Raw genomic sequence first — 26,847 nt, forward strand, 5'->3', positions numbered from 1 at the left:
CTCCAATTTACCTTTTTTCTTGGTCTCAGTTTCTCTCTCCATTCTTTCAGTTCTTGGCTGTGCTCTTCATCCAGCTCTTTCAGCTTCTGAGTCTCATGCTCAACCAGTAGATGGCATTTTTCATTCTTAAAACAAGATACAGATAATCCTTATGTAAAACTAATTCAGATTAGGCAACTCAACATTTGTACAGTGACATATGTTGTCCTAATTCTTTTTAATTAGCTTATTCCGTGTAAATAGTGATGTGAATAATTACAAGATAAAAGCATGTTACGAGGCTGCATTTTCAAAAGCTGATCTTTCCATCAGAGCCAACTGAGATAAGAAACACTCATAAATCCAAACACACTGATGAGTGTCACTAAGGCAGCAGCTGAGAGTTACTCAAAACTCTGTTTTACTGCCTAATAATGCTTTTCAAGGTCAGAGAGCATTTCTGCCTTGCTTTCTGAAGACAGCCTGGAAAATTTATTAAAATCAATTACATTAAAAAGGAAGCCATTTTTTGGAAATATTTCAACTCCTGATGCCAAGAGCTGAGATGAACAAAAGGGGTTTAGAGAGGGGAGAAAAGTGCTTGTAGAAGTGCCTGATGAAAAGGAAAAGGATCATCAAACAACACCTCAGCTCCACACTCCTCTCAGTAAGATACCCGGCAACTGCCTCACTTTCAGAGGACTTTTGAAGATGGCAAGGAAAAAAATTAAGTATTTAGTTACATCAAATCTTTGGGGTCTTTTTAAGAATAGGCGGTAATGGCCATATTTGTAGAGTTCCAGTCCCAAATGGGTCTGATGCAGAACACAGAACTACAGCCACAGAAACGACAAGCCCTTGGCTAGACCTGAGTGCAGCAAGAGGCCAGTTTTCCGTGTCAAGCTCAGAGCAGCCCTAATCTGCTCAATTTTACTTGAGCTGAAACTCTCACAAGGCTCCCACGGTACTTGGGGATTTACTGAGGCATATTAGTGGCACAGCCAGGGACTGTTTTTGCAGGATGTAAGAAAGTGAACAGAGGAGAACAAGCTTCATTGATTGTTGCACAATTTCTCTAAGCAAAGGTTATCAGCAGGTGATCATGTAATGCTTTAAAACTGCCTTGTGTCCTTGAAACAGGGAAAAGCTGATTTAATGGAAAAGGAGTTCTGGCCTCTGGTATACAGCAGAAACTTTTATGAAATGCATACCAAAAGGGACAGAATGGCAAGGAGAGAATTCCTTTTAAGTACGTTCCAGAAGCACATGTACACGTGGCAGCACTTTGTAAAAAACCCTCCTCATTCACATACTGCTGCAAACATCCTGTGGTGACGCCTGCTGCTGTTCTGATTAGTGACATTTCAGTAAAACCAGGTTAAGAAGAAATGTTGCCTACAGAAAACAGCCCTGGGAACTTGACAGATGTTCCAGAAGAGGTCATCTGTTTCTGGTTCATGCTCTTCTTGCATTTAAAATTATTTCTCATTAATTGATAGAAGCACATGCATCAGGTTAAGCAGTGTGCTGCAGGCCCTCGAAAGCAAAGCTGAAACTCTACACTGTCCAATAAAAATGAAGGAGATGTTTCTGCTTTGCCTGCATCTGTTATTAACCCGAGTCTTCCCACTGAATGGTCATTTAATATCATCTATTTTTAACCTGTAACTGATGCAGTTCCCTGATGTTTGCTTCACACTGCAACTGAAGGTCCCGCATCTGGTTTTCGTGTTTTTGATGCTGAGCCAGTCTCTCATTCTTCTGCCTCTTTTCTTCTTGAACAGCAAACTAAAATTAAAAAGATTATTTATATTGTGCCTCTGAATACAACAGTTTACATGAGCCAAAGAACTGCACATAACAGAATTAACACATAGCAAGAAGAATGGTTTTAGAGGATTTAAGCAATAATTTTCTCTACTCTTTCTTTTTTACAATCCTTACAAAGAGTGCACTCTATCCCATCCTCACATTTAGCATCTAGACTATTAAAACCAAGTATTAATTTATTAATTACCTGCTTAATTTTTTCACGATCTTGGTCTGGAGAAGCTAAGGAATTGATTCTTAAACTTTTCTTAAACATTGCCATTCGAGTCTTTGCTTCACTTCGCTGGATTTTAGGCAGTCTGGCTCTTTCCTGAGTTTGCTTGTTCTTTAACTCCTCAATAAGGCGTTGATTGTATCTCTGCATTTGTTCTGTTTCCTGAAATGTTGACCATGTGGAAATGTTACAGAGCACCTGTTAATGTTACATTATTTGCATCCTCTCATTTTGCCAATGAGCACCTGGTGCGAGTCGGTGCCTCTCGACAGAAACCAGTCCCAGCCGTGGGGACATCCGTGGGGAGCAGGGGCTTCTCCCAGAGAGCCCCTGTGAAATTCCCCAATTAATGTGAATACACACATATTTTACCATCAGGAATTGCCTTTAAAAAGTCTGTTAATTCAAAGGGATGAACTTCTGTGTAACTGAACTGCTGGGCTGCAGCTGTGGAGGGTCAGTTTTCAGCAAGAGCTGTGAAAGCAACAGCCAGTATGGGACAAACCAGAGCAGACAGGACAAGCCTTCACTGGAGGCTGTTTGTGCTCTGATCACCAAGGAGATCCTCTAACAACATCATAACATGTTGGATTATTTTCAAAAATTGAACCATTTTCTTTAGTCTATTCTATAAAAAACAAAATACCTCATGGAAAATAGGGATTTTACAGAACTTAGCTATAAAGAGACAGTTGTCAGCTACTTGCCCAAAAGCTAATCCAGTTCATTCCTCTCATTTAATTCCAGGGTGATTTACTTCTGAGTAAATTTATTTAAACCCAAGTCAAAACTGGGTTTGGTATCAAAGCAGAATTCAGTATTTTTAATAGAATAAGGTAGATGTTGTGATTGGTTGGGTTTTTTAAGAATTGAAAGGGAAAATCATTACTGTTGATACCTTTACGTACTACTAAGGTTTTCAAGTAAAATGATTAGGATTTTTTGATTTCAACAGAACATGTAAACAGCTTCAAAACATTTGTTTGTTTGCACAGGCAAGAAGACTTACAACTACTAGAAGAGATCATAACACTACTGATAAAAAACTGGATATTCTAATACACGAGAGAACGTGTCAAATCAACACTCACTTTTTCATGCCTCTTAAGCAGCTGATGTCTCTGCATGAAGTACTGATCTTTGAGCTGCTGTTTGAGGAGCTGGTGTTTCTCCTGCAGATGCCGCTCCTCCAGTTCCCAGATTGCAGCTTCACGAGCTGGAAAAAAGAGGAAGCTGGTTCAGGAAAGTGCAACAACCACATGGTACTTCCCAATCTACCTGCTGGAGGCCCACAGGTGCATTTTAAAAACAATGCTGTTCCGCAGCCGATGTTTTTATTACCATTCTAGATTAATCATTAAGGTCTTGAAATTCATAAAGTGAAGAAAGACTTTGCTTTGTTAAAACACAAGGGCCTGCTTTTAAAGAGAGAGTCTGATGCTGGGTACCTCTCATGAGCTGCTGCTTGTTGTTGAGGCAATCTCGTTCAATAGTAGCCAGTTCCGTCTTCTGCTGCTGAATAATTTTCTTCAGAGATGCATCCAGTTCTTGTTGCTGCTTCTGCACAAACTCCTGCTCCTGGTAAAGCAATACAAGTAAATTAAATTGTGTTCTTCTAACAACACTACATTTTAATGAAACTCCCAGTTCTCTCAGCATTAGCTATATATGAAAACAAATGCATCTATGAAAATTTGAGCTAGCATGCCTTGACTATCAAATTATTCATCTTTTGTATTTCCTATGTACAGCGTAGGTAAGAGCATATTTAATGCTTAAATAATACCTTCAGAAATAAGACTAAAGGCAACAAACTAGTCACCAATGTGCAGTTCATTCTATATCTTCTCTCTCCCCAAGAACAAGTTGCAGGTTGAGAGCCAGCAAAGATAAATGCTCAATATAAAGTTAATCTCATTCTATCAAGGGTTAATTATTCATATAGGTAAGAAAATAAAGGTATGTATGTTTATTTTCCTTTGGGTGATTAGTTAAAGCCTATTTATTGACACAGATGGGTTTCAGATTTGTGCAGTTTATTTTTTCCTGAAGGCAGAGGTATTGAGGCTGGGAGTTCTGTGCAGACACCCCACGGTGCTGCAGGACTGTAACCCTGTGACACCTGAGCTGAGCTGGCTCCTCACAAAATGATTTACCACCTGCCACCTGATGCAGTCCCCATAGCAACTGCATCTTCCCATTATCCAAGTGTATCCACTGCTGCATCCCATCATAAAAAGCAGGCAGCAGGAGGAATCCCCCTCCCATGCCCCAAGACCTTACTGTTGCCTTTCTTCTTTGCAACTATGAAAAACCACAGCTACAAGCACGTGAGCATGCACAGACACACACACACAGAGCCCTCTGTAAGAACAAGACATTAAATCAGATGCTTCTATCACAATATCAAGATCAAAAGAAAGGATGATGGCAGGGTCCTGCCAGAGTCAAGGGGAGCTGCTGAAGCACCTGCTGTTCTACATAAAATAGTAACATTAAAGATGGTCTTTTGGAAGGGAAATGGAAAAACTGGGCTGCAGCTGATCAGTGGAAGGGTGTACTTATTTTTTTTTACTAAACCTATGCTACTTGCTAAAAGAGTCGTCATGTGGAATTAAATGTTCATTTAAAGTACTTGTTATCATGACCAGGCGAATCCTGGTTTTCATCTTCATGGGAAGTTATTAATAGATGAGGCTTTCATCTCTCTCAGTGGACAGCAGAGTTACACTGAGACAGGTAACACAAAACCAGAGGTGAAGTTGTCAGTGACAGACCTGAGGGTACAAAAAGAACTGGAAGGTGATGTCTGCAAATTAAGTCAGACATACCTAAACAAATACATGGACTGATGAAAAATACTATTGTTCCCCTTTCTAGATGAAAAGGATAAGAAGAAGACTACAGGTTTATTATTCTGAGGCTGCAGATACATAATTAACAGTCTTTAATTTGCTGGGAGGTTTTTCATTTGAAGGGAGCGGGGAAAGCTGTTCTGGTGTGGTCATGGTCAAAAAGTGACTATGCTTGAGCTTTACACAATCATTTAAATGTTGTTGCTCTTCTCTCTACATGGTAATTCTTAACAAGTTTTTTACCTGCTAGCACTGTAAGATAAACCAGTCAATCTCAGGAAACACTCTGGCCTTTCCACCTCCCACATCTACTCAAGTGTTACAAAAAAATAAAGGTCATTGACTTTACCAAAGAATTGTTGGATGGTTAAAAGACAGAGCAAGACAATCCACCTTCTTCAAGCTACTGCTTGGGTTTGCCCAGTAAGTATCTTAAAATAAAGTCGGATATCTTTAAAATACATAGTTTCACTGCACACACAGCACCCAAGTCACACAATGTTTCTCACATGTGCTGAACAAATGAGAGAACAGTATCATATTGTATGTGTGAAACCTCAGTGTCTCAGCTCAGACTAAGTAACTACTGTCATTTTGATCTTTTGACTACACATCATTGCATAAATTTGTGCTCATCAGTTTGGAGACAGCAGTGACATTGATCAGCACATATGATCAGGACAGGAGAAAACACACATTGAAAAATTAAAGAAATAAAACTTTGTTTGTTTTGCATTTTAAGACTTACATCCTGCATTTGTGCGTTGAAAAGTGTACACGAAGACAACTGAAAAGACTGAATCATAACCTGAGCAACGCCCTGTGGGACACAATGTACTTCCTATGTCATGACATAATGAAATATATTTTTATTCTTAAAAAAAGGAAGAAATTACATCTGCTGTATATTAGGAATAAGCATTCAAAATGTCACGGCTAATCACACAAGTGGATGCTAACAGAAGTTTTTGATACTCCCAAACTAAACATCTGCACCTTGTCTAGCACTTCTCATTCCAAGTAAGCATCTTTTATATTTAAAATTTTCTTTCACCTCTCTTCAACAAACCGAAACCAGCAAAGGAAATAAACCAAGTCACTACAAACACCATGCAAAGCTAGAGGTTTGTTTCCTTAAGAAGTGTATAGAGACAGGTATCTTTGGTATGGGGAGAGCACTGCAATTCCATCACATTCTATCCTGGGAAATCCCCTCTTAAATTAAACACATAATCGAATAAAGTTACTATTATTTTCCACTCGGTCACTCAAATAAACATTTAATCTTTAAGTTACTCAATCCAATCCTGTGGTTGAAACTCGCTCTGTACAAGCTGTGGCCATCACAAAACCAATGTTTTTCTAAAATACTCACCCTCTTTCTATCTGGGTCATAAAGAAGCAGCAAGTCTGAAGGCATGAAATCGTAGATGATGTTTCTGCAAAGTTTCCATACACCTACACTTTGACATTTAAATAACATTTTACCTAATCTCTCCTGCTTCTATAAACAAGATGCCTCATGCTTACACATTGCATATATTTTCCTCCTCTGCACTTGTGTTGCTCAAAACTACTTCCAACTACAAAATCTGAAAGGACCTGTGGGGTACTTACCACTTGTAAATCCACTGTAAATACACTTGCTGTAGAAAAATGCCATTCTTTTTCGGTACAACACACAGAACACTGCACTTGACAGTACAAACCTGGGAACCACTGCTCCTACATTTCTACCCAGCTTAGTCTATGAGATGTGACATGGGAGTACTTGAAGAAAGAGAGCAGTACGTAGGGTTAGTTTGAGTTAAGTTCCATATTCACTCAACAACAACAAGAAGTGAAATCATCAAGCTGTGTGAATACTGCTGCCTTTTGTATTTTAGTAGCTTGAAGCTGCTGTTGTTACCTGAGCATGCTGGCTTTGTGCAAGCTCCTCTTTCTTGCGTTTCATGAGCTCTTTTCTCAGCTCTTTTGGTGCTTTCTCCACTTCACATAAAACCTACAGTGTATATAAGCATGCAGAAGGTGGCAAAAAGAACACTTTTTCTCCACAGCAAGCATTACTGTGAACACAGGACATGCAGGTCAAGCACTAGAGGTACTGGGAAGCATGCATTACTTCAGTGGCAGGGATGTTAGTTTAGTGAAAAGAGCTTAATGAAAAGAGAAGGAACAGTAGGTGCTTTATGCATGCCAGCAGTGCAGAAAGGAGGGACGTGCCAGCCGCTTTTTGCATGCAAATGCTGCCCAGTGCTCTCAGAAATGGAGTCTCACTTGTGTTTTCATGCAGCAGCCAGAAGAATCCATAGTTAAAAAAACCACCACCTGCAGAAGTGGTATTTTCTTGAAGCACTATGGCAAAAGGACTAGAGTATGTTTACCTCAAGGTAAAACTGTGAAAAATAGCTGGAAGTTTAAAAAACTTCCCCTGAAAACCAGCTATTTCTGACACTGTCTGTAACTTGAATTTACAAGATGCCATTATTAGTGTCTCCAACAACAAATGACATCTACACAGGTTATGCCTTCAAAATATCATACAAGCAAACAAAGTATTATTTGGTTGCAAGTGTTTGGTTCTGAAGAATTTAAAGCAAAACCATCAATAACTGTGTTTTCCAGAAACCTTTCGTGACACGTATGCTGGGATGGAACGTGTTTCAGTTCAAGGTGAATTAGACTAGATTAGCTCAAAGATTCTAAATATAACCTGGCTAAATCAACTGACTGTTAATCTGTTAATTTGCTGATGTGTTTTATTTGTTTTTAAAAATTATAAAAATGTAGCAGTGCACACTCCAGTGTAGCATGGACAGTTTTAGAGCACCAGCTGCATTTTCCTTCAGACTGTACATCGCCTTTTTAAGCTTTAAACACAAAACTATGCACCCAGAGACAAATGCCTGTTTGTTTAATAGTGGAAGCATCATCAGAAAACAGAGTCCAAATCACCACATGCTATTCCTGTTTCCATGAAAGAACTGCTTTTAGCTCAGAGCAATAACGCAAAATTCTCCCCAATTTCCCATGTAGGACCCAATCACCAGTAAATAGAGAGAGACTCAAAAATGCAAGAAGTACCACAAAAGAAGAAAAATTGTTATTTACATGTGAGCAATCAGTTCAAATTGAATACAACTTATTTCTTTAATGCAGTTTTGTGCTACAGGATCATACTATGCAAAAGCATGGACAGTACAGCTTTCTAAAGGTATCTCTGAGTCTACTAACTATCAGAGCAAACACTAGAGCCATTTATATATAAATAGGCACTACACAATTGATCCAAAAATGAAATAAAACAGCTTTTAAGATGCAAAATCTCCATGGGAACACATCACCTTCTCTTACCCTAAAGCAAACAAATTAATAGCACAAGGTGTCAGTGTCAATTGTCATTCATCTTGCCTTAACTGTGTGACATGTATGAAATCTATGGTAAGAGATTTTAGGTTATCCACACTTCTCTCTCCTGGCTTTCTTTTTTAAGCTAAAGAACCAAATCCATATTACTGCTGTCACTTCACGGAGAGAAATTCTTAAGAATAACAGCCCATGCTCAATAAAAATCTAACTAATTACTGTAACAAAAAAGAAACATATCTGAAACTAAAGTGGTTCTCAGTAATATAGACTGTATTATTGTCTTCAAAATTCTAACTTGATAAGTATTTACTACATAACTATAGCTGGATTTGTTTAAAGTAGAAATGGTTAGCTGTTTGTATTTCACTTTAGGCAGTAAAACAAAAGAAACAACACTGACTGCTAGTGACACTTTCACAGCTCAGTTGACAAGGCTTCTGGGAGACCTAATCTCAACTGTTTACTATGTCTACACTCCTTATTTTCTATATTATTATCACCATCTCTTACCTCTTTTTTCTTGTTTTTCAGCACGTTCTGGAATTTGGACAATTCCTTCTCCTGTTCTGCTTTGATGCGTTTCGCTTCATCCCGGAGGCGATTCGTGTGCTCCTGTTCCAGGCGCTCGATCGTCTGTTTCTGCTGCTTCTCCAGATTTTCTATTTCTTGATCATACTGTCGCTTTTTACTCTGTAAAAATAGTTTGGCACTTTCTTTTAGAGAACTAAGCTGTGCTCAGTGAAGTGCTGTACCACAGCAGGGAATGGTTGTGATGAACTGCTATGGTAGGCAAGTTCCAACACACAAACTGGGCACCCACAATGGAAAACTCTGCCTTTTATTAACAAGAATGAAGGCCAAGCTACAGCCATCATAAAAGGAAACACCTGATTTCTGCGAGCAGCATTCTGCCTACTCCATCAAGACATCATACTGTAAGAGCACCAAAATCCAGAAACTCACTGTCATTTCCTGTTCAAAACGTCTGAACATCTGTTCTCGCTGCTGCAAAAGCTTATTACTGAGCTGCTGTTGGGCTCTCTGCTCCTCCTTCTGAAGAAGTCTCAGCTCTCTGAGCTCTTGACGTCTAATAAGGAAAATGAACACTTAATATTGATGGAAAAGCAAAAGAAGAGGAAAATTACAAAAGACAGAAAGGAGCATCTACAATGTAGGTCCAGTAAAACTAGTTTTCAATTAATTGTCTTATGAAGAAACACTTTACATTCATCTCTACTAAAAAATAACATAAATTAAACCCTAAGTATTACTGGAGTAAGATCATTAGCCCCTTTTTTATTCAGAGAGAAAAAAATTAGCTGCTAACCTCTTGAAAACTTTACTTATAGCAACACTTACCGTAGGAATCGCATTTCTTCACTTTTTGAGTCATTTTCAGTAACTATTTTTGATGTGGTTACACTCACTTCTACTCCATCAACGACAAACTTCCGAGTTTTCTTTAAAGTTTTCTTCTGTCTTCTGGTTTCCTAAATAAAGCATTGTTAAGTTATTCTGTACTTATTTAAGTTATATTCTTTCAAATGTTTCTGTGAATGCCTACCATACAGTAATCAAGAGTTCTTCTCACTTATCAGGTATCTCACTAATCAAGTGAGAACCTGAAAAATTCTAATCAACTTACACTTTCTCTAGTCAGCAAAGGAAAACTGTAATTATTGATTGTCCAAATTGCCAGAAGAAAAAGAAATAATCTAGATAAACTCTGAACAAAACTGATGCAGTTTTATTTTCAACAGCTGCATTTCCAGTTTGCTTATAACCAAGATTTTCCCAGTCATCAAAAAAAGATACTTAACTCTGAAAAACAGTTCCAAAACAGAGTAACAATTTACTCACCTATTTATTTCTGCTTTGGAAATAAATGAGCAAGTTTAAATTTCTTATTCATATTTATTAGCCAGAAATGATGTGGTGATCCTGCTCACAACTGGAGATATCTCGGTTCTCAAAGCTGCTGGTGTTTCATTACAATAGAAGAGACACCCCAGCTGAAGTTGCATCTTTATTGTGTCAGGGCTACTGCAAACACCCTGAACTGATGTTTAGCACAGCTATGCCAAGCTATGGGGGTTTACTTTCATTGGTTTTTTAGGTTTGTTTTATTTCCATTCAAACGCGTGTTACACAGTGACTACTCAGTATGGCTATAATCATATTAGTATAAAGATATAAATAAAGTTCATAGTCTGGAATGTGCTTCCTCTGAGTAAGATCATTCATACTGGCATAGCTGCACCAACACAGTACAACCACAGGAGCAGCGTTTGGAATAAACAAACCCAACAGAGTATCTGCCTTGGATCTCCCAAACCTAAACAGAGAGACAGAAGATGGAAGTGACAGGAATTCAATATAAGATGAAATGTTAAAGGAGATTTTTCCTGTTAAACAGGGATTCTGTGCAGAGTAAGGCATTGAACTGGTCTGCTTGAATATCAGCTCTGAACTACAACCATTCACAATTTTTCACATTTACTATTGTTAGAATTCTTGTTACATGCTAGTCCACATTTTAAAAATACAATTATGCAATAAATTAAGAAAAAAATTAGCATAAATGCACAAAATCCAGAATTGTTATACTGTGCAATTTAGAATACTTTGATTTCTGAAAAGCTTTGTATGCATGTCATACTAGTTTGTTACTCAACACTTTTCTTCATTGCAAAAGTCAAATTTAGAGATAATTTTATGGTCACACTCACATGAGATTTTATATTAAAAAAGGTATGATTGCTTACACTTACCTGTAAAGATATTGATCCTGTCTCTTTGTTTTTACTAAGGAAACTAGAAATGGACAAATTCAAATCAATGCTGCTGTTATCAGCTGTAGAACCAGTGCCTGAATCCGCATCATTTTCCTTCAAATTCTCCGATTCTACCTGCTGTGAAGTTTCAGTATTGCCTTGATGATCCACTTTGGCTTTCTCATTTTCTTCAGTTATACTAATACTGGGGACCGCAGTGACTTCAGAGTCATCAGCTTGTTCACTGACAGCATTTTGAAGCCTATCCTTCATTACCTCATCAGAAGTAACTTCCACACATTCTTTGTCTATCTGAATGTTGTTTTCCTGGATATTCTCAGGTCTGTGTTCTCCCAAATTTTGGTCCATATCCGTCAGTTTATCTACCACTTCATTAGAAACATCCTCAGGCTTGCTCTGTATTGCCTTCTGGTCTACAACATCTTTTCCAGAGACTTTGATCTTTGTTTCCTCCGTGTTGCTTGCATTACTAATATCCTCAATTTTACTTTCTGCCAGTTTCTTGTCTACTTTGATCACTTTATCTTGGCTTTCTGGTAGAGTTTCTCCAGAGCTGATTATTTCATGGACCTGCTTAGCCTGACTTTCCACTGGCTTATCCTCCAGCTCAGGTATTTTATCCCCATCACTGATCACTATTTCAGCAATACCACCTAGCTCCTTAACGTTGTCAATTCCATCCTTTATTAGTTCCGTTTCTTCATCAGACACTTTAACTGTAGCATTAGGTAGAGTTTCTGTAGTGGTGTCTGCTGTTGCCTCTTTCTGATCTTCATCTTTATCTCCCTTGTGCTCTGTATCTGTATTTTCTATTGGGACCTTTTCTTCCTCAACTTCCAAGAGATCCGTTCTGTTCTCTTTCTCTTCTTTTTCACCAGTTTCCTTAGAAATACCTTCTTCATTCTCTACACTATTTTCAGTTGTGGGTACTACTTTCAGTTTATCATATTCTGTCTGTTCATTTGCTATGGCATTTTCTTTCTCTATTTTTAGGTTAGGTTCATCCTTTATTTCTGATTTTGTTACCGCTTCAAGTTCTTTCCCTTCTTTCTGGGGTTCTGTATCCTCATGTGGTTTTTCCAGGCTTTCTGTGTTTTCTGCTGGCATTATTTTGCCTTGCTCATCTTCACCAGTTGGCACAGAACCATTCTGCACTTTCATATCATTAACAGTAGTATCGCATATGTTATCAGCTGTTTTCCTAAATTTAATGTCTTCAGATTCATCTCCAGTTGTTTTGCCCTCAATTGCATTACTTTCTGTTTTCTCAGAAAGGGATTCCAGGACAGAGGCATTCTGTGACAGTTTGTCCTCTTCAGAGCTGGCGATGCTGAGGTCGGAGGATGCGCGTTTCTCGGCAGGCAACTGCTACAAAATTGAAGGAACAGAAACATTTCATCATTTTGTAACTTAATCCAAGTACAGTTCTAGGGAAGAACACCTGAACAGAGGCTGATACTGTGTTCACAGGCAGAGCCATATGGATTTAACAACCTCAGGGTAATTCACTTGGCATAACCACCGAACTGCAGACAGGCTCTGAACAGTTCACAAGAACCCTCTTCCATCTCTCACAATTTAAAAAAATACACTGTGACTGGGGGGAAAGAGATCGTGGCCATCAGCCGCTCTTCAAGAAGAGTCTTTTTGTTTTCAGATGGCTTTTTTATCAGTTCGGTTCCTCAATAATCTCAGCTACACTTGGATTTGAAAGACACATCTTCATGCCAGTTTGGCCAGGAAGAAACCGTCTAGCTTTAGTTAGTGCAGCACTGATAAAACGAAGTATTAAGACCTTCTGCTGCTTTACTTTATGTTCTTTGTCAAAAATGCCTGAATTTTTTTTATCTGTTTTTAATCACTGCAAAACTCTATTAAAGTGGTGCAAACCTCCAGCAGATCTGATTAAGCGACAGTACAGAACTAGAACAGAAACAGTTACCCCACTGCAGAAATTGCTGCTGCTGGAACATGAATGTTATCAGATTACAGACAGATATACAAAAGAATATATTAATAAAATATTATTTTAGCCATAATTGACCTTTCACTCTTCAAAGTGATTGCAGTATCTCTCTGTCTGTATTTACTGCCAGAACCCTGTAATTTGCAGATCAGGCTCCTGATTTGCCATTGGGAACATCCCTGGTTAGCTCTTGCAGCAAGAATGGGTTTGATTGCATATTTCCTACCTTACAGATTTTCCAGGCATACAGAAAACAATTCCTTTTAAGTCAAAATCACTTTTCAAATATTTCTTCATGCAATTGTTCTAGAAACTTAGTGTTGATCTCCAAGGAGTGTTTAAAACTACCACAAGTAAATAATGTTAATGCATCTACCTCACAGTTTCTTAAACTGCTGCTTGTGAGACATTTATTTGAGTCTCAGGGTAGACTCCAACCCTCCCAGGGATTGATGGCTTAGCAGCTCATCAGCGGAAGGAGATGATGGATGATCCTTAAGAGATAGAGAATAAATCCCGGAGAAAGATAGTGGGAATAAACACTTGGAGATTTGCTGGGGTGGACCGGGAATGGGGTGTCAAGGCCAGGGGATGTGAGCAGCACAGGGATGGGCGAAGAGGAAATGAAGGGATCTGCTCCTGTCCTTGGCTCCTTCAGCAGAGCTGGGCTGGCAGCAGCAGCTCCCGCGGGCGCCACACTCGCTCCAGCCGGGGGGCAGGAAGCACGTGGACCACACTCAGCAACCTGCCACCCATCCCTGAACAGCAGTCTGCCCTCTGTCAACCACATGTGCATTGCAAGATTCTTAAAGAATCTTCAGAAATACACCCATAAATGCAATCGTGTCTTAGTAAAGTATGGAGGGTTTCCTGCTTTTTTCTCCTTTGACAGCCATGCTGTAAAATCACAAACTTAGTTTATAGAATAGTAGTCAAGCACCTTTCTTAATCTTTTAAACTCTTTACAAATGCACATTTCCTTCTTCATCTAGTCACTTTGACTTAAAACCATTGACACAAAAATCAGTATCCCACTTTTAAAATATCACATGTAAAAAAAATAAAATGTTAGTCTTTATTATCATTTATTATTAGTTCTTAAGGAGTTTAGGAACATGCTGATTTTGAAATTGTTGACTACATATTTTTTAATAAGGTTAGAGTATGTTCAGGATGTTATTGTTAGAAGACTTCATGAAAAGTTGGCTATTCCATCAGAAACTGAATTCTCCATAGGAAACTGGGGATTGCTTATTTTAAAAAGTAAATTTTAAACTGACCAGAGAATTTTCTGCTTCTTCTTCTTCATCCTCATCTTTACCATCTTCAACTTCTTCTGTAACTTCAGCCTTAGCTTCTGCAATCAATTCTCTTATTGGTTTATTGGAAGTAACAGTAACAAACGGATGCTTGTGAAAACAAAAAAATAAGAACAATATTAAGTGGTAACTTCACTGTGCACAGTGGTAAAATCATAACTTTAAAGAAATACAATATAGAAAGAAGTTACTGTGGTTCTCTCTAATTTGAAGACTTACAATTAACATTAATTGTAATTGTCCTATACATTTTTTCTGCAGAAGTCTTAATATCATAACATTTGTATTGAAACATACAGTGTAACAGTCTAATGAACTTGCTAAAAATACAAATAAATCATTTATACTGACCTTTTTCACAATCCAAAGAATAGAAGTAGAAATATTTTTAAAAAGGTTATTTTTCTTGGAAACAACTTTCATTTCAGTTCCACAGTTAAATTATTTCCTGATAAGCTTTATCTAGAATTACTATTTCTAGAAAAAAAAAGTGCTTTGTCTTTAGAACAATTCTTCCTAACACAAACTAGAATTCTACCCTTTTCTTTAAGAGCAAGCAGGTACTGGTTCTTCTCCTCCTGTCTGAATCTTCTTTCTCTGCTTGGTGCTGCTGCTTAAGTCTGTTCAAGATATGCCAGATGGATTGTGGATGAAGTAAAGGTGTGCTGACGTTAAACACAACCAAATGTACCTGCTCACATCTATTCCTGCTCAGCTGTTCTGCAGTGACGGCATTACAGGGAGGGCTGAGCCCTAAAGCTCTCAGAACACCTGTCAGCCACTGACTGCACACGTCAGTACCTCCTGCATCCATTAGAGGTATCAAAGTGTAATTACTTACACAAAGTAATGAGTTACATTACATCAAAATATGGTAATGAATAATTTGATCTGCACTCAGTATCATTTAACCAAATTTTATCAAGTAAGGATAGAAGCCCCAATTTTAAAAGCAGATTGTGTATGAACACCCAATTTGAAATTAAACAGTTACTATAATACTGCTCTGCTTTTAAAAAACACAAAATATGCTTGCCTTAAAGAACAGTTCTGAACATTTAACTCTTCCTACCTGTAACAGCTGAGTTGCACTCCACCTTGCATCTACATTCTTTTCCAAACATTTCTTCAGAAAATCCTTAAAATCTGATGACCTACACGAAAAGCAAATAGGTAGTGATGGTTCTTCTGTTTTAATAACAGACTAGCATATACTGAAATATTCTTTTGCTTTCACATGAATCTACACTGCAGCTTTTCTATTGATACATCAAAAAACAAAAAGAGCACAGGAATGCCAAGACCAACATGGCACAAATACAACCTTTAAATTGTTTGCCCATTAATACAAGAGTTCATTTTTCCTTCTGCATTTTTAATACATCACATCTACTATACCACTGAATCATGTAAAGACATTAAATTGACCAAATAGATAATGGCTTTTAAAAATATTTTCCTAGTCTCTTCTTACACAATCTTTTTTTCTTTTATAGATGGTCTTCAGATCTTTTACTGTATTTGTAAAACACTGTATCACATACATTTTAATGCAAAATCTGCAAAATATTTCAGTATAAAAGCTTCTATACAGAACTATGACAAAAAGACCACAGTTCCAATTGTGTGAGCAGATACATCCATGTGTGCATACACGTACACACGTACACAGGGTATGTGCCTGACCACAACAGGGTTATGCTCATGAACACGAAGCTCAGAAAACAGACAATATGGCATTCCTTGCACTCCAAATCCACAAAGCTGTAAATAAAATACTAACCATTTTGAAGGCTGTGCTAACGTGGGTGGGTCAGATTTTGCGATTTTCAGAAGCACTCGCATGGGATTTAATTCATGATGAGGTGGCTCTATTTGAGCCATTTCTATTAAAGTAATGCCAAGAGACCAAATATCAGCCTTGTAATCATAAGGCCTGTCTTTAGAGGTCTCACACATTACTACTTCTGGAGCCATCCTGCAAAGAGAATAACGAAGTACCAGATTAGAAAATGCATTCTGATCTATTCTGAGAACACTCTACATACAACATTCACTGAAGCATTTTAAGAAGCACATTCTACCCTCACTTAATATATTTACACAATATTTACCAAGCTTGTAATATTAAAATTAAAGTTATTAGTTCTTATTAAAAAGTCAGTGCACTTACCAATATGGTGTACCAATAAAAGAGTCTCTTCTCTGTATTGTTCTTGTGTTTTTAGCTGATACTCCAAAATCCGCTTAAAGCAAACAGCAAAATACTATTAATGGCAGAGTGGAAAACATACTTTATTTTTTATTTTACAATTGCCGTTTAAATGTTGTATGTTCCAGAGGAAACATTCTGCAGCATTAAAACTTCAAAGTGAGATAAAAATATTAGGTTTTGATAGCTAAATGCCAAGGTTTTAGAGCATTTCTAGTAAAAGATCTTGATTAAATCCAACTCTCCATTTCTAAAACAAAAAGTAATGCTACTCTTGGGCTGTGTGGGACAAGAGTAATATAGGTATTTACTACACAAATAAGTGATTTAAATTACTTTAATTAGAAACTAATTTCTTTAGCCTATGAAGTCTGTATTCCTCAGACATGCCATTAACTGTCTCATTAATTCAACAACTCATTCAATTTTTAATTTCAGGACTCAAATTCTCATAAAGTAACATTTTCCCTTTATCTTATAGGTTTCTTTTCACATGATTTTCATTTTATATTAAATATCTGAAAGCTTGCATATCCACCTTTGATGTAATATTCAACCAAAATCCAACTTTATCTTTGCAATTACTTGTCTACAAAGCACTACATTTCTCACTTTAAAAGAAAAATATGACATTTGAATAAGTGTTCTATGCTTATTATAGATGTAATTTTGTTAATGAAGATCTAGAGATTAGAGCAAAGGGACAAAAATAGCCATGTGTTGCCATCTTTAATCTGTACAAAATTACTTGATGGGCTCAACACTTGAGAAGTCTAATTTTGCTCTGTGGAAAAAATATAAGGACGTTTGCACTGGTTCAAATGCAAAACTTGAAATCTTAAGGGACTACAGATACTGAAATAATAAAAATCGAATCCTTAGACAAATAGAATGCAATGAGGCAAATTTATTTATCATTCACATATTTGGAAAACAAGTAATTATCAAGTTCTGTATATAACAGAATCAAAATACAAACAGTTTAAAAGGAGTAAAATGCTCCTTCAAATGATGCTGTACACTTTTCAAAACTAAAGCAGATATTTTTTAGAAAGCTTAATTAGCAAACCCAAATGCATCACTAAACGTCAGTATGGAAGAAATCTCCCTGTGGTCTGAACTGTTTAGTATCTTGACACCCTGCAAGGTGCTGTTTATCAGGTAAGCTTGACAAAATCTTAAAACAGTTCCAAGTCTTTGTGAAGAGAAGCCAGGCCATGTGAGGAAATTAACAAAAACAAATGACTCTGACCACGAGACTCCTGCTATGGTCTGTGGTTTCTTTTACAGTAGTACTAAGAATCTAAGGTAGTGGTTCTAGTACACTTAAAAGTAAGGCCTTTGACCATCACTAAGACTTCAGGCTTTGAAGTTAAAACAGTAAAGTTACATGTACTTTGCAGATTAAAAGAAAGTCTATGCAAGGATTTTATGTACAGGCAACCATCATTTGTAAGGGGATCCATGCAAAAAGCACACACACACTAAACTGATCAATACAGCAAATCAGGTTCTTAAATACTCCCAACTTCTTAACAGAGATGTTGCACTGACCCTTGCTGAGACTCCACAATCAACACAAGTCAGGCAGTGACATATTCCTGAATTTGGACATATCTTGTTTACATGTACAAGGAATGTCTGTATTAAGGCTGGGAGTTCAGAGCCCCAGGTCACTGTGCTGATATTCTGACCCTCCTCACCTTTACCCTCTGTGTAACGTGCACCCAGAGAAATACAACTAATCACATGCACCATGTAGACAGAAGGTTCTGAAACCTGAGCGTGAGCTACAATGCCATGGAACTGTGCCACGGGCAGAGCTACTGCAAAGGCTGACAGCCCATACACATCTGCCCCTGAAACAAAGTGGATCCAGACAATTCCTCTCTGTTCCTGGCTGAATGAAGGGATGCTATTCACCACCAGGAGTCCTTTGTCAGTTCTGTATAGAGGAATCGTCATGGACTCCCTACCACAGCAGAGTGAAAATGTGGATGGTTACTTAAATTCAGATTAAAAAAACAGGAATTAATAATAGTGAACTTGTAATAATCTTCTTCTGGACTGTTCTGTCTTAATTTCAGTGTAACAAACAATTGACAGATGAATGGGAAAACCTAAGACGAGTAATTGAGATTATTATTCCTCTCCCAATAAAGGACAAGATAACAGTACTAGGTACTGGTTTATGGTGATAGCAAGGAATGTTCATTTTCCAAACTTACAATTTCAAAGGAAAGTTTTGATGTTACCATACTAAAGGCATCCTAAGTGAGAACATTGTACTGAAAACAGTAGGACCTGTGTCTGATTGAAGGCAACTTGGTGCTGATACTGATATGACTCCTACCCCCACTGATTTTGAGGTGTGAAAGATGAGCCAAGTATGGTCAGGATATTTGCTCAGAGTTGGTTTCTTTTGTTCTTGACAGTAGCAAACCACTTCCTTTTGAAAAACCTCTCATTGCTAGATTGGTTTTTCAGTAGGTAAATAATGAACTCTGACAAACTACAGCCCAAGGAAAACACAACAAAAAAACTGCCAAGTTCTCGGAAAGTCTTTTATATGCAACATGCTTACCTAGTTTAATGTCTCCATCTAATGTGAAAAGAATATTGCCAGCCTTTAGATCTCTGTGGATGATCTTATTTTCATGCAAGTAGTTCAGTGCTTCCAGTGTCTGCCTGCACACCACTTTGATCTGTGGCTCTGTTAACGGCCTTTCAAGCTCTACAAGAGACACAGAAATAATCATAACATTTTTGCATTTTACGTTATGTGTTCATAGCAATCTGCATAGTAACAGATGGGAAAATTCTTTTATCTGACAGATTCTAAACATCACATGTCAGAAAAAGATTCTACGTTACAATACTTGCTCCTCTCAGTAAAAATTTCATGCCTTGAACCCAAACACTTCCTCATTATCAATTATGCATCTCTACCTTTCTGAACTGTGAAAAAGCTGCATAGTTTAGAGATTGGTTCTTCTGTGTGGTACACAGAGATGCTAAAGACCAGATCCTTTATTTAACTGATATCAGTATTCTCCTAATTTGAAGAATAAGCACAGAAAAATCGAACAGTAAGGTAGATGCAATTCCCAATGTAATTTGGAAGTGGAAGAGGAAGAATGAGATCCCAAAGAGAGCTCATACAGACTATGTTAAAACAACAGAGAGCTTCATAAGCATGAGAACAACACTTCACATTCACTTAAAGGATTGAGACAAAAATGTGGTTAGAAAGTAAATAAACACTTTAAAAATGAGAAAAAATAAATCTAATTTAAGAATTTATAATGACCAAACTAATTTTTAAATCCCAACATTCAACATATATAGCACAACAATTACAGAAATATTTGCGTATCAAAACAATATTTGTATGAAATAAGTGCTACAATATATATTATCATTTTAAAGTGTTAAGTTCATTATTTGAAACAATTTATTTACCCAACATTACAGCATCTACTGCTCCTCCTGCACAAAATTCGATCAGGATCTGTATTTAAACAAAAGAAATACAGAAATTAGAAATTAAAAAGTTCCACCAAACTAAATAATTGATTGAGAGCATTACTGAGAGATCAGAGTTTCAGACTATTTTGCCTCAACAAATTATTTTACTAACCTGTAAAATGCTGGTACTGTTACCCAGCCAAAAGTAGGGCTGTGCTGCTCAAGCAAATTATTTGAAAAATACTTGGGAGATTCTCAGACAAAAGTTTTAATCCAAATATAAAATAGCATAATAAAACTCATAAAACATAATGAAACATTCAGCTTAAACCTACTCCTTGTAATGTGATTTTCATAATCCCTGCAAACTCATTTCTTGATAATTAAGCTCTACTTCTATACTATAATCTCCCTGACTAAAAAGTCAAAGAGCTAAATGATTTTCCAGGAGCAGATCCTATCTCCTGTAATGTTCCAGACAAGATGAAAATACAGAAAAATACCCTTAAAAGCTACAGAAAATCACTAAATTCAGATGTTTACATGAATTTTCCTTCATTTTCACTCATGCTTATGACACATCAAGGCTTTTATCCCAGAATACACTAGAACAAGTCCATCACAGGTTCTGAGTTTCCATTTGAAGCAAAAACACGCTGGAACTACTTTGGAGCACAAACTTTGCTGACATAAAGGATAGAAAGAACACACACAAAAGAAAAAGAGGGTAGACAAAGGGAATGAGGAGAGCAAGAAAGATCATCCAAGACTGATATCCCACTCTTCCATATGTTTTTTCTTTAATTTGAACTTTAAATTGCAATTTTCAGGCTGACAGATAACAAGTATTTTTTTGTCAGACACTCAATATTGCAGGAAATAAGATGTTACTCTTTTTCTTTAAAGAAATTTTAAAATCAGAGCATAATTGCCTTTAAAAAAGGAAACCTCAAACTATACCTTATACCATGACACTTATATATGTACCACTTATGTCACATATTTCTTCAAATTACTATTGCAATTAATCCCCACAATGTTGATACCAACAAATGTATTATATAATGCAATTCTTCGTAAATCCTTTAAACATTATTCCATTTACATGCTTCTATATGCCAAGTAAGTTAAGTTTGGGGAATTGTAAGTAAAGAATTTATTTCACTAATATTTGCTGTTGATCTGACAAAGGTCTCTTTGCTGAAGAAATCCTATTTACAAACCAGGAAAGCAAAAGTGTGTGTCCAAATACCATTCTTCTCTTTTTTTCCTTCCACTAAATTATGTTTATTTACCACATCATTAAGCCTTCCCTTTGTTGCTTTCATGCTGCTGCACTTCACTAAACTATGTAGCTACAACTTTATTTTCAAACTATTTACTCCTCTTCTATCTGTGTTCTGCCAGAGAAGCCTCTCTGCTCAGTTTCATATTTTGCCTCTGGCCATACTTGCTTCCATGCTGACCTTTATTACAGAATTTTTTTCACTATTCCCCTGTTTTATACAGTACCATTTTACTCTGCCCTAAGATCACAAAGTTTTAAGCTTAGCAAAATAAATGTACATGAGGAAATATGGCATTACACATCCACCATGTTCGTGACTAAAGGATCAACTTTATAAGACTCCAAGGCAATTTTCTTTTCTTTGTTTTAGGTATCTTTTTTGAGTACAACTTTTTTTAAAAAGAAAAAACATGTATTCTTTGAACAACTCCAAAAGCACTTATGAATATTGCACTGGATCACCTGAAAGAAAAAATTATATTCCCATAGCTAAAGCTGCTCAAGTGAACACACAGAATATACCAGAGCAGTGAGGGACAGTCACATGTGTGCTCACCACACTGTAAGGTTCAAATACCTAGGGATTAATTAATTAATTAATCGAACCAAATTAATTATGGTTCAAGTACTGGTAAACTGTCCTACATGAAAGTGCCACTAAATTCTCTCACATCTAAAATAAATACTTCACAGGTGACTTTTTCAGCACATTATTTATTTTTCCAGGTGTGGACTCTGAATCTCGCTCTAAATTGTACTAATGTAATTAGTCTGAGCCCTGCTGCAACAAATAAGCACCAATTAACTCTCTCAATGCACCAAAATGAACTGCTAATTTCCACATTTTCAATTCAAACCCCTGACCAAATGTAGCACAATTTTACAGTGACAATTTCCTAACTTATAATTTAAAAATTAGTTTTGAAACTGAATAGTTATCCCAGTAGTGACAACTCAGATGAAACATGATTGACAAATGATCTTTTAATAAAGAAAAAACCTGTAATTTTAATAACCTTCTGAAATAAGTAAAAACACTTAGGGAAGGAAAAATACCTACCCACAGATTGTTTTCATAGTAGAAAGCATCCAAGAGCTTGACAATATTAGGATGATCGCAGGAGGCTAAAATATCAATCTCCACCATGTAATCTTCAAGTTCTTCTTCTGATTTAGTATCTATCACCTTTGCAGCAGCCAGAACTTTTGTTTCTTTGTTCTGAGCCTGTAAAAGAAAAGTCACAGCAAACATACATAGGTGAATTTCACCAGATAACTGGAACCAGCAAAAACCCCCACAAAAACCCAACCCTCTCCTGACAGTTCTGTACTATTGTCCTGCCTCAAGCTTCCTTCTCTACAAGGAGAAAACACCTGCAAAATAAAGAGCAGACAAAATCTAGCAGAAAAAGGGTTTAATAACTTTTCTCAAGATTGAGAAACAGTGAAAGACAAGAATGTAAAAATATTTAATTCTTGTCACATTCTTTAAACCATCATGCAGTCAACAGCTTCGGGGTCATTACAGCTTTGTGCTAAGTTGAAGTTCTGTGCTGCTCCCCAAAACACCATCTATGAACACCTGGCAAGGTGTATGAAGTGCCTCCCCCTTCTGTTTCTGCCCTTCTGACAGTCCCCACGTTGTGGCAGCACCGCCGCTCCCAAAGCCACACACAGGACCAGGAACCAGCTCCTCTCCAGGCGGGGCTGTGTGGAAGCTCCCGGGTTAAAGAGCTGCTAAGCCATCCTTAGTTTGTCTGGGCACTGTGCTCTCTTTGCTTCAGAAGTCTGGGAGGACTCAGGGATGGAGACTCCCCATGGAAGGTGGAACACCGGGAGTGCTGCCAGCCTCTACCTCATTAGTTCTCACCCCGGGAGGAGAAGCTGGAACTGCTGTAGCAATAAGGTCAACTACAGCACCAGCACAGCAAGGAAAGGGAAAACAAGACCTTGGGTACCACTCAAGGGGAAAAAAATACCAACATTTCTGCTATGCATTCAAATACTTTTTTTTTTCCAAACCTAAGGAATGAGAAACAATTAGGGTAACTTATTTAAACAGCAAAACATTTCAGGAATCAGTAACTGCAAATAATACTTATTCACAGAATATTCCTGGAAACTAAACCAGCAAAACTAGGCAAAGTGAGGGGTATTTTAATATGAGAGGGAATAAAGCAAATACTAAACACACAGCCTATACGTGTGTGTACATAAACATGCACAAAATTATATACACTCTCTAACAATTCTCTTGCAAGTTATGTTTGAAAGAATACTACATTCCAAGGTGCACTACATTTTAAACAGGAAGGTATCTTTTTCTCAAGCCATCATAAAAACACTATTTTGTCAGGGCATTTCCACTGGTTATCTTATCTTTTGCCTCTGAATAAAGGAAGTGTAGGACTGAAGTCTACTTCACCCATTATAGGTAAAGACCGTGAAGCAAAGGCCTGTATTTACTCCACTGTTTTTGATATTCAAGTGAAATTAAATGGCAAGTGGGGACACACTCTCTGCTCTCTCCAAAGCAGCAAAAGACGAGGAGCTGCAGGGGCAATTCTGACTCCTGATGTGAAGCATCACCAGGTGGTTCATCCTGTCTCTGGACAGGTGATTCATGGGGTCCAAACCTACTTGGGATGATGCCAGGACAGAACACAGACAAAGCCTGAGTTTTGTTCCCCAATGTCTTTATACCAGTAGCAGACAAAAGCTGCTATCAAACAGCAAGTGAGAATCCTTAAGAATGATTTCCAAAGTCTAAATATTATTACTTTCACAGCTATAAATAATTCTCTCAATATGGCAAAAGATAATAAAGACTAACATTTATAATAATATTCAGTAAAATAGCAATAACAGCAAGACACACTTGTAAGCACAGTCTCAGCTGATTCATCTCATGTTGAGGGTAAAGGTTTTCTGTAACATTTCTTTTTATCTCAATATTGTTTCCAAAACAAAAAACAACCAGTCTTCCCAACCTCAATATTTGCCCTCCATGTTTAACAACAAAGATAAGGAATCTGTGTAACATTACTTGAAAACAAACTACTGAAAAATTTTCCAACACACATTCTAATAATAAAAAGGAAAGGTCTGCTTAGCAACGCAAACATCATTTGTTTTGGTTTCATGCAAGAATCAAAGACCAACCTTCCTATTCTCAAGCTGCACTCTAAATTAAACACAAAAAGTGAAACAGATGTCTGACCAAAACAGAAATAGACTTGCTGGCTTTACATGTGCAGAAAAATGGGCTTTAAAGCACCTTTCTAAAGAATTCAAATTTTAATGGTGAATGTACTTTTCTGAAACACACGTGGCCACACACTCTTCACTGTACCTTAAAGGATACTGAAAAAAATCTGAAAATAATTTTTACACAAATTTGCTTGCAAAATATAGAATGGTAATATTATTTTGTTTAAATAGAACTATCGACATCAATCAGGTAACAGAAAGAGATGTTACTGCTTTCTGATTGAGTTCCACCTCTGAGTGGAGCCATCAGTAAGGTCACCTCAGATTACACACCTCGGAGTTTGCTGCATTTCCAGCATCTGTTGCTTTTTTTCTACTTTGTATTTTGATTTTTCCCAGATCCTTTTGCTTGAAGTAACTAGAAATCTGCTTTGAGTAAGTTTCTATGATTTCCTCCTTGTGGTACCTCTATTAAAACACCTCATTACAGACCAGAAGTTATTATAGAGACAATATGATTATCTTTATGAGCGTCTTGACAATTAGAAACAAATGGTTGCCTTTATTCTGATCTAAGATGGCAACATTTTGTAGGTCTAGATCCAGACTATTTTCTCAGTTTTTAAAAGAAAAAAGCTTTAGAATTAGCATATTTCTACTGGATATTTCTGAGGACTGATAAAACATTTTAAATATACACTGAGCTACACCTGAAAAATAATTATCTATTTTACAGTTCTTCTCGAATAAGATAATATTCATCTCCACCCTACTCTAAGAAATACCCATCTATGTGACTTGCTATAAGAAGTACGTAAGAAATGTGCTCTTTTGAACTGTGTAGGAAAGGATTTTACTGTTCACACATAAGATTTATGACTCACTGTACCATGAGGGAAAAAAACCCTCTGGATTAAAAGGAACAAAAAGCATTTACAGCTTTGTGTGGGCATATTTGTTTTTTCTAAACTTTGGCTCAAGTCTTTCTTCTGCTACAAAACATTATCCAAAGGTCAGAGTAGGAGCCAAAATGACTGTGCAGATGCAGCCTTGATTTACATATTCTCGTTTTGCATTTGGTGACACCAACATTTAAAGTCAACCCACCATTCATGTCATAGAATCATAGAATCATAGAATCGAATGGGTTGGAAAAGACCTCCAAGATCGTCCAACCCTTGGTCCAACTCTAGTCCATGTACTAGATCATGGCACTCAGCACCACGTCCAATCTGTGTTTAAAAATCTCTAGGGATGGTGAATCCACCACCTCTCTGGGCAGTCCATTCCAATGCCTGATTACTCTCTCTGGAAAGAATTTTTTTCTGATATCCAACTTAAATTTCCCCTGGCAGAGCTTAAGCCCGTGCCCCCTTGTCCTATTGCTGAGTGCCTGGGAGAAGAGACCAACCCCCACCTGGCTATAACTTCCCTTCAGGTAGTTCTAGACAGTGATGAGGTCACCTCTGAGCCTCCTCTTCTCCTGGCTAAACAACCCCAGCTCCCTCAGCCTCTCCCCATAGGACTTGTGCTCCAGTCCCTTCACCAGCCTTGTTGCTCTTCTCTGGACCCGCTCCAGCACCTCAATATCCTTTCTGAACTGAAAATATGTCACAGGACATATTTTGAAAGGGCAGAACCCCTAAGCAGCCCAGCAGTTTCTTCCTACATTGTAGCTCTCAACTAACCAATTCATGTTATTCCAAATGCTCTGCTTAAAATACAGTTGATTCTGTTCCTGTGAAGGATGGTTTAAGCTTCAGTCCTATGCTAAGAAATTGAAACTGGCATTTTCAATGGTTATGTGAAGACAAGGAATAAAGAGGGGGGGAAGATTCATTAACAAAATTTGATCTTTTCAAAAGATACATAAGTAATGGATGAAAACTGAATTGCAGTAACTCATTCCCTCAAGATGTGACTAATGCAATATGACAGGGATATTATTAACTACTACATGCAACAATACATAAATATTGCAATCCTTTCACCAAAATTTCTATTTGGATTATTATTTATTAAGGCTACTACAGCAAACATTTTAACTTCCAGAGTGAGAGAAAGCACAAGGGAATAACAAACTGTATGTTACAGTGTGGTTTCTGCAATCGATGGCAGTTTCATTAGTAGATAATCCCAGAAAAACACACCTAATTCTAAGTTAAAGTACTTTGATCAAGATGGATTGCAGGTTTATAGAGAATAAACGATCTCTAAAATTAGAACTTGCAAATTAATTTCTGTCTGAACTTAAATCCCTCACACTAAAATGGCAATGCACATCTAATCCCACAAAGATCCAAAAACCTGAAAATGTCTCAGTACAAGAAAGAAGAATAACC

At 37.3% G+C, this 26,847-nt stretch overlaps 1 protein-coding gene across 3 annotated transcripts in view; it reads right to left on the reverse strand.

Moving 5' to 3' along the window:
- SLK (STE20 like kinase) overlaps window positions 1–26,847 on the reverse strand; it is a 49,956-nt gene that overhangs the window by 5,953 nt on the left and 17,156 nt on the right. The window contains exons 2-18 of one of the 3 annotated variants that reach the window (XM_071564372.1): window positions 22,356–22,520; window positions 20,002–20,050; window positions 19,124–19,273; window positions 16,501–16,573; window positions 16,111–16,305; window positions 15,400–15,481; window positions 14,289–14,417; window positions 11,019–12,407; window positions 9,607–9,737; window positions 9,211–9,334; window positions 8,758–8,937; window positions 6,788–6,880; window positions 3,472–3,601; window positions 3,115–3,239; window positions 1,997–2,185; window positions 1,642–1,767; window positions 12–125 (exon numbers count right to left, since the gene is read on the reverse strand). In XM_071564372.1, coding sequence (XP_071420473.1) covers window positions 12–125; window positions 1,642–1,767; window positions 1,997–2,185; window positions 3,115–3,239; window positions 3,472–3,601; window positions 6,788–6,880; window positions 8,758–8,937; window positions 9,211–9,334; window positions 9,607–9,737; window positions 11,019–12,407; window positions 14,289–14,417; window positions 15,400–15,481; window positions 16,111–16,305; window positions 16,501–16,573; window positions 19,124–19,273; window positions 20,002–20,050; window positions 22,356–22,520 — 3,444 coding nt within the window. Of the gene's footprint in view, window positions 1–11; window positions 126–1,641; window positions 1,768–1,996; window positions 2,186–3,114; window positions 3,240–3,471; window positions 3,602–6,787; window positions 6,881–8,757; window positions 8,938–9,210; window positions 9,335–9,606; window positions 9,738–11,018; window positions 12,411–14,288; window positions 14,418–15,399; window positions 15,482–16,110; window positions 16,306–16,500; window positions 16,574–19,123; window positions 19,274–20,001; window positions 20,051–22,355; window positions 22,521–26,847 lie in introns of all 3 variants that reach the window. The other 2 variants (XM_071564371.1, XM_071564373.1) reach the window with 2 other exon arrangements.

This window comes from Pithys albifrons, chromosome 9 (genome assembly GCF_047495875.1).
Source record: "Pithys albifrons albifrons isolate INPA30051 chromosome 9, PitAlb_v1, whole genome shotgun sequence".
Lineage (NCBI taxonomy): Eukaryota > Metazoa > Chordata > Aves > Passeriformes > Thamnophilidae > Pithys > Pithys albifrons.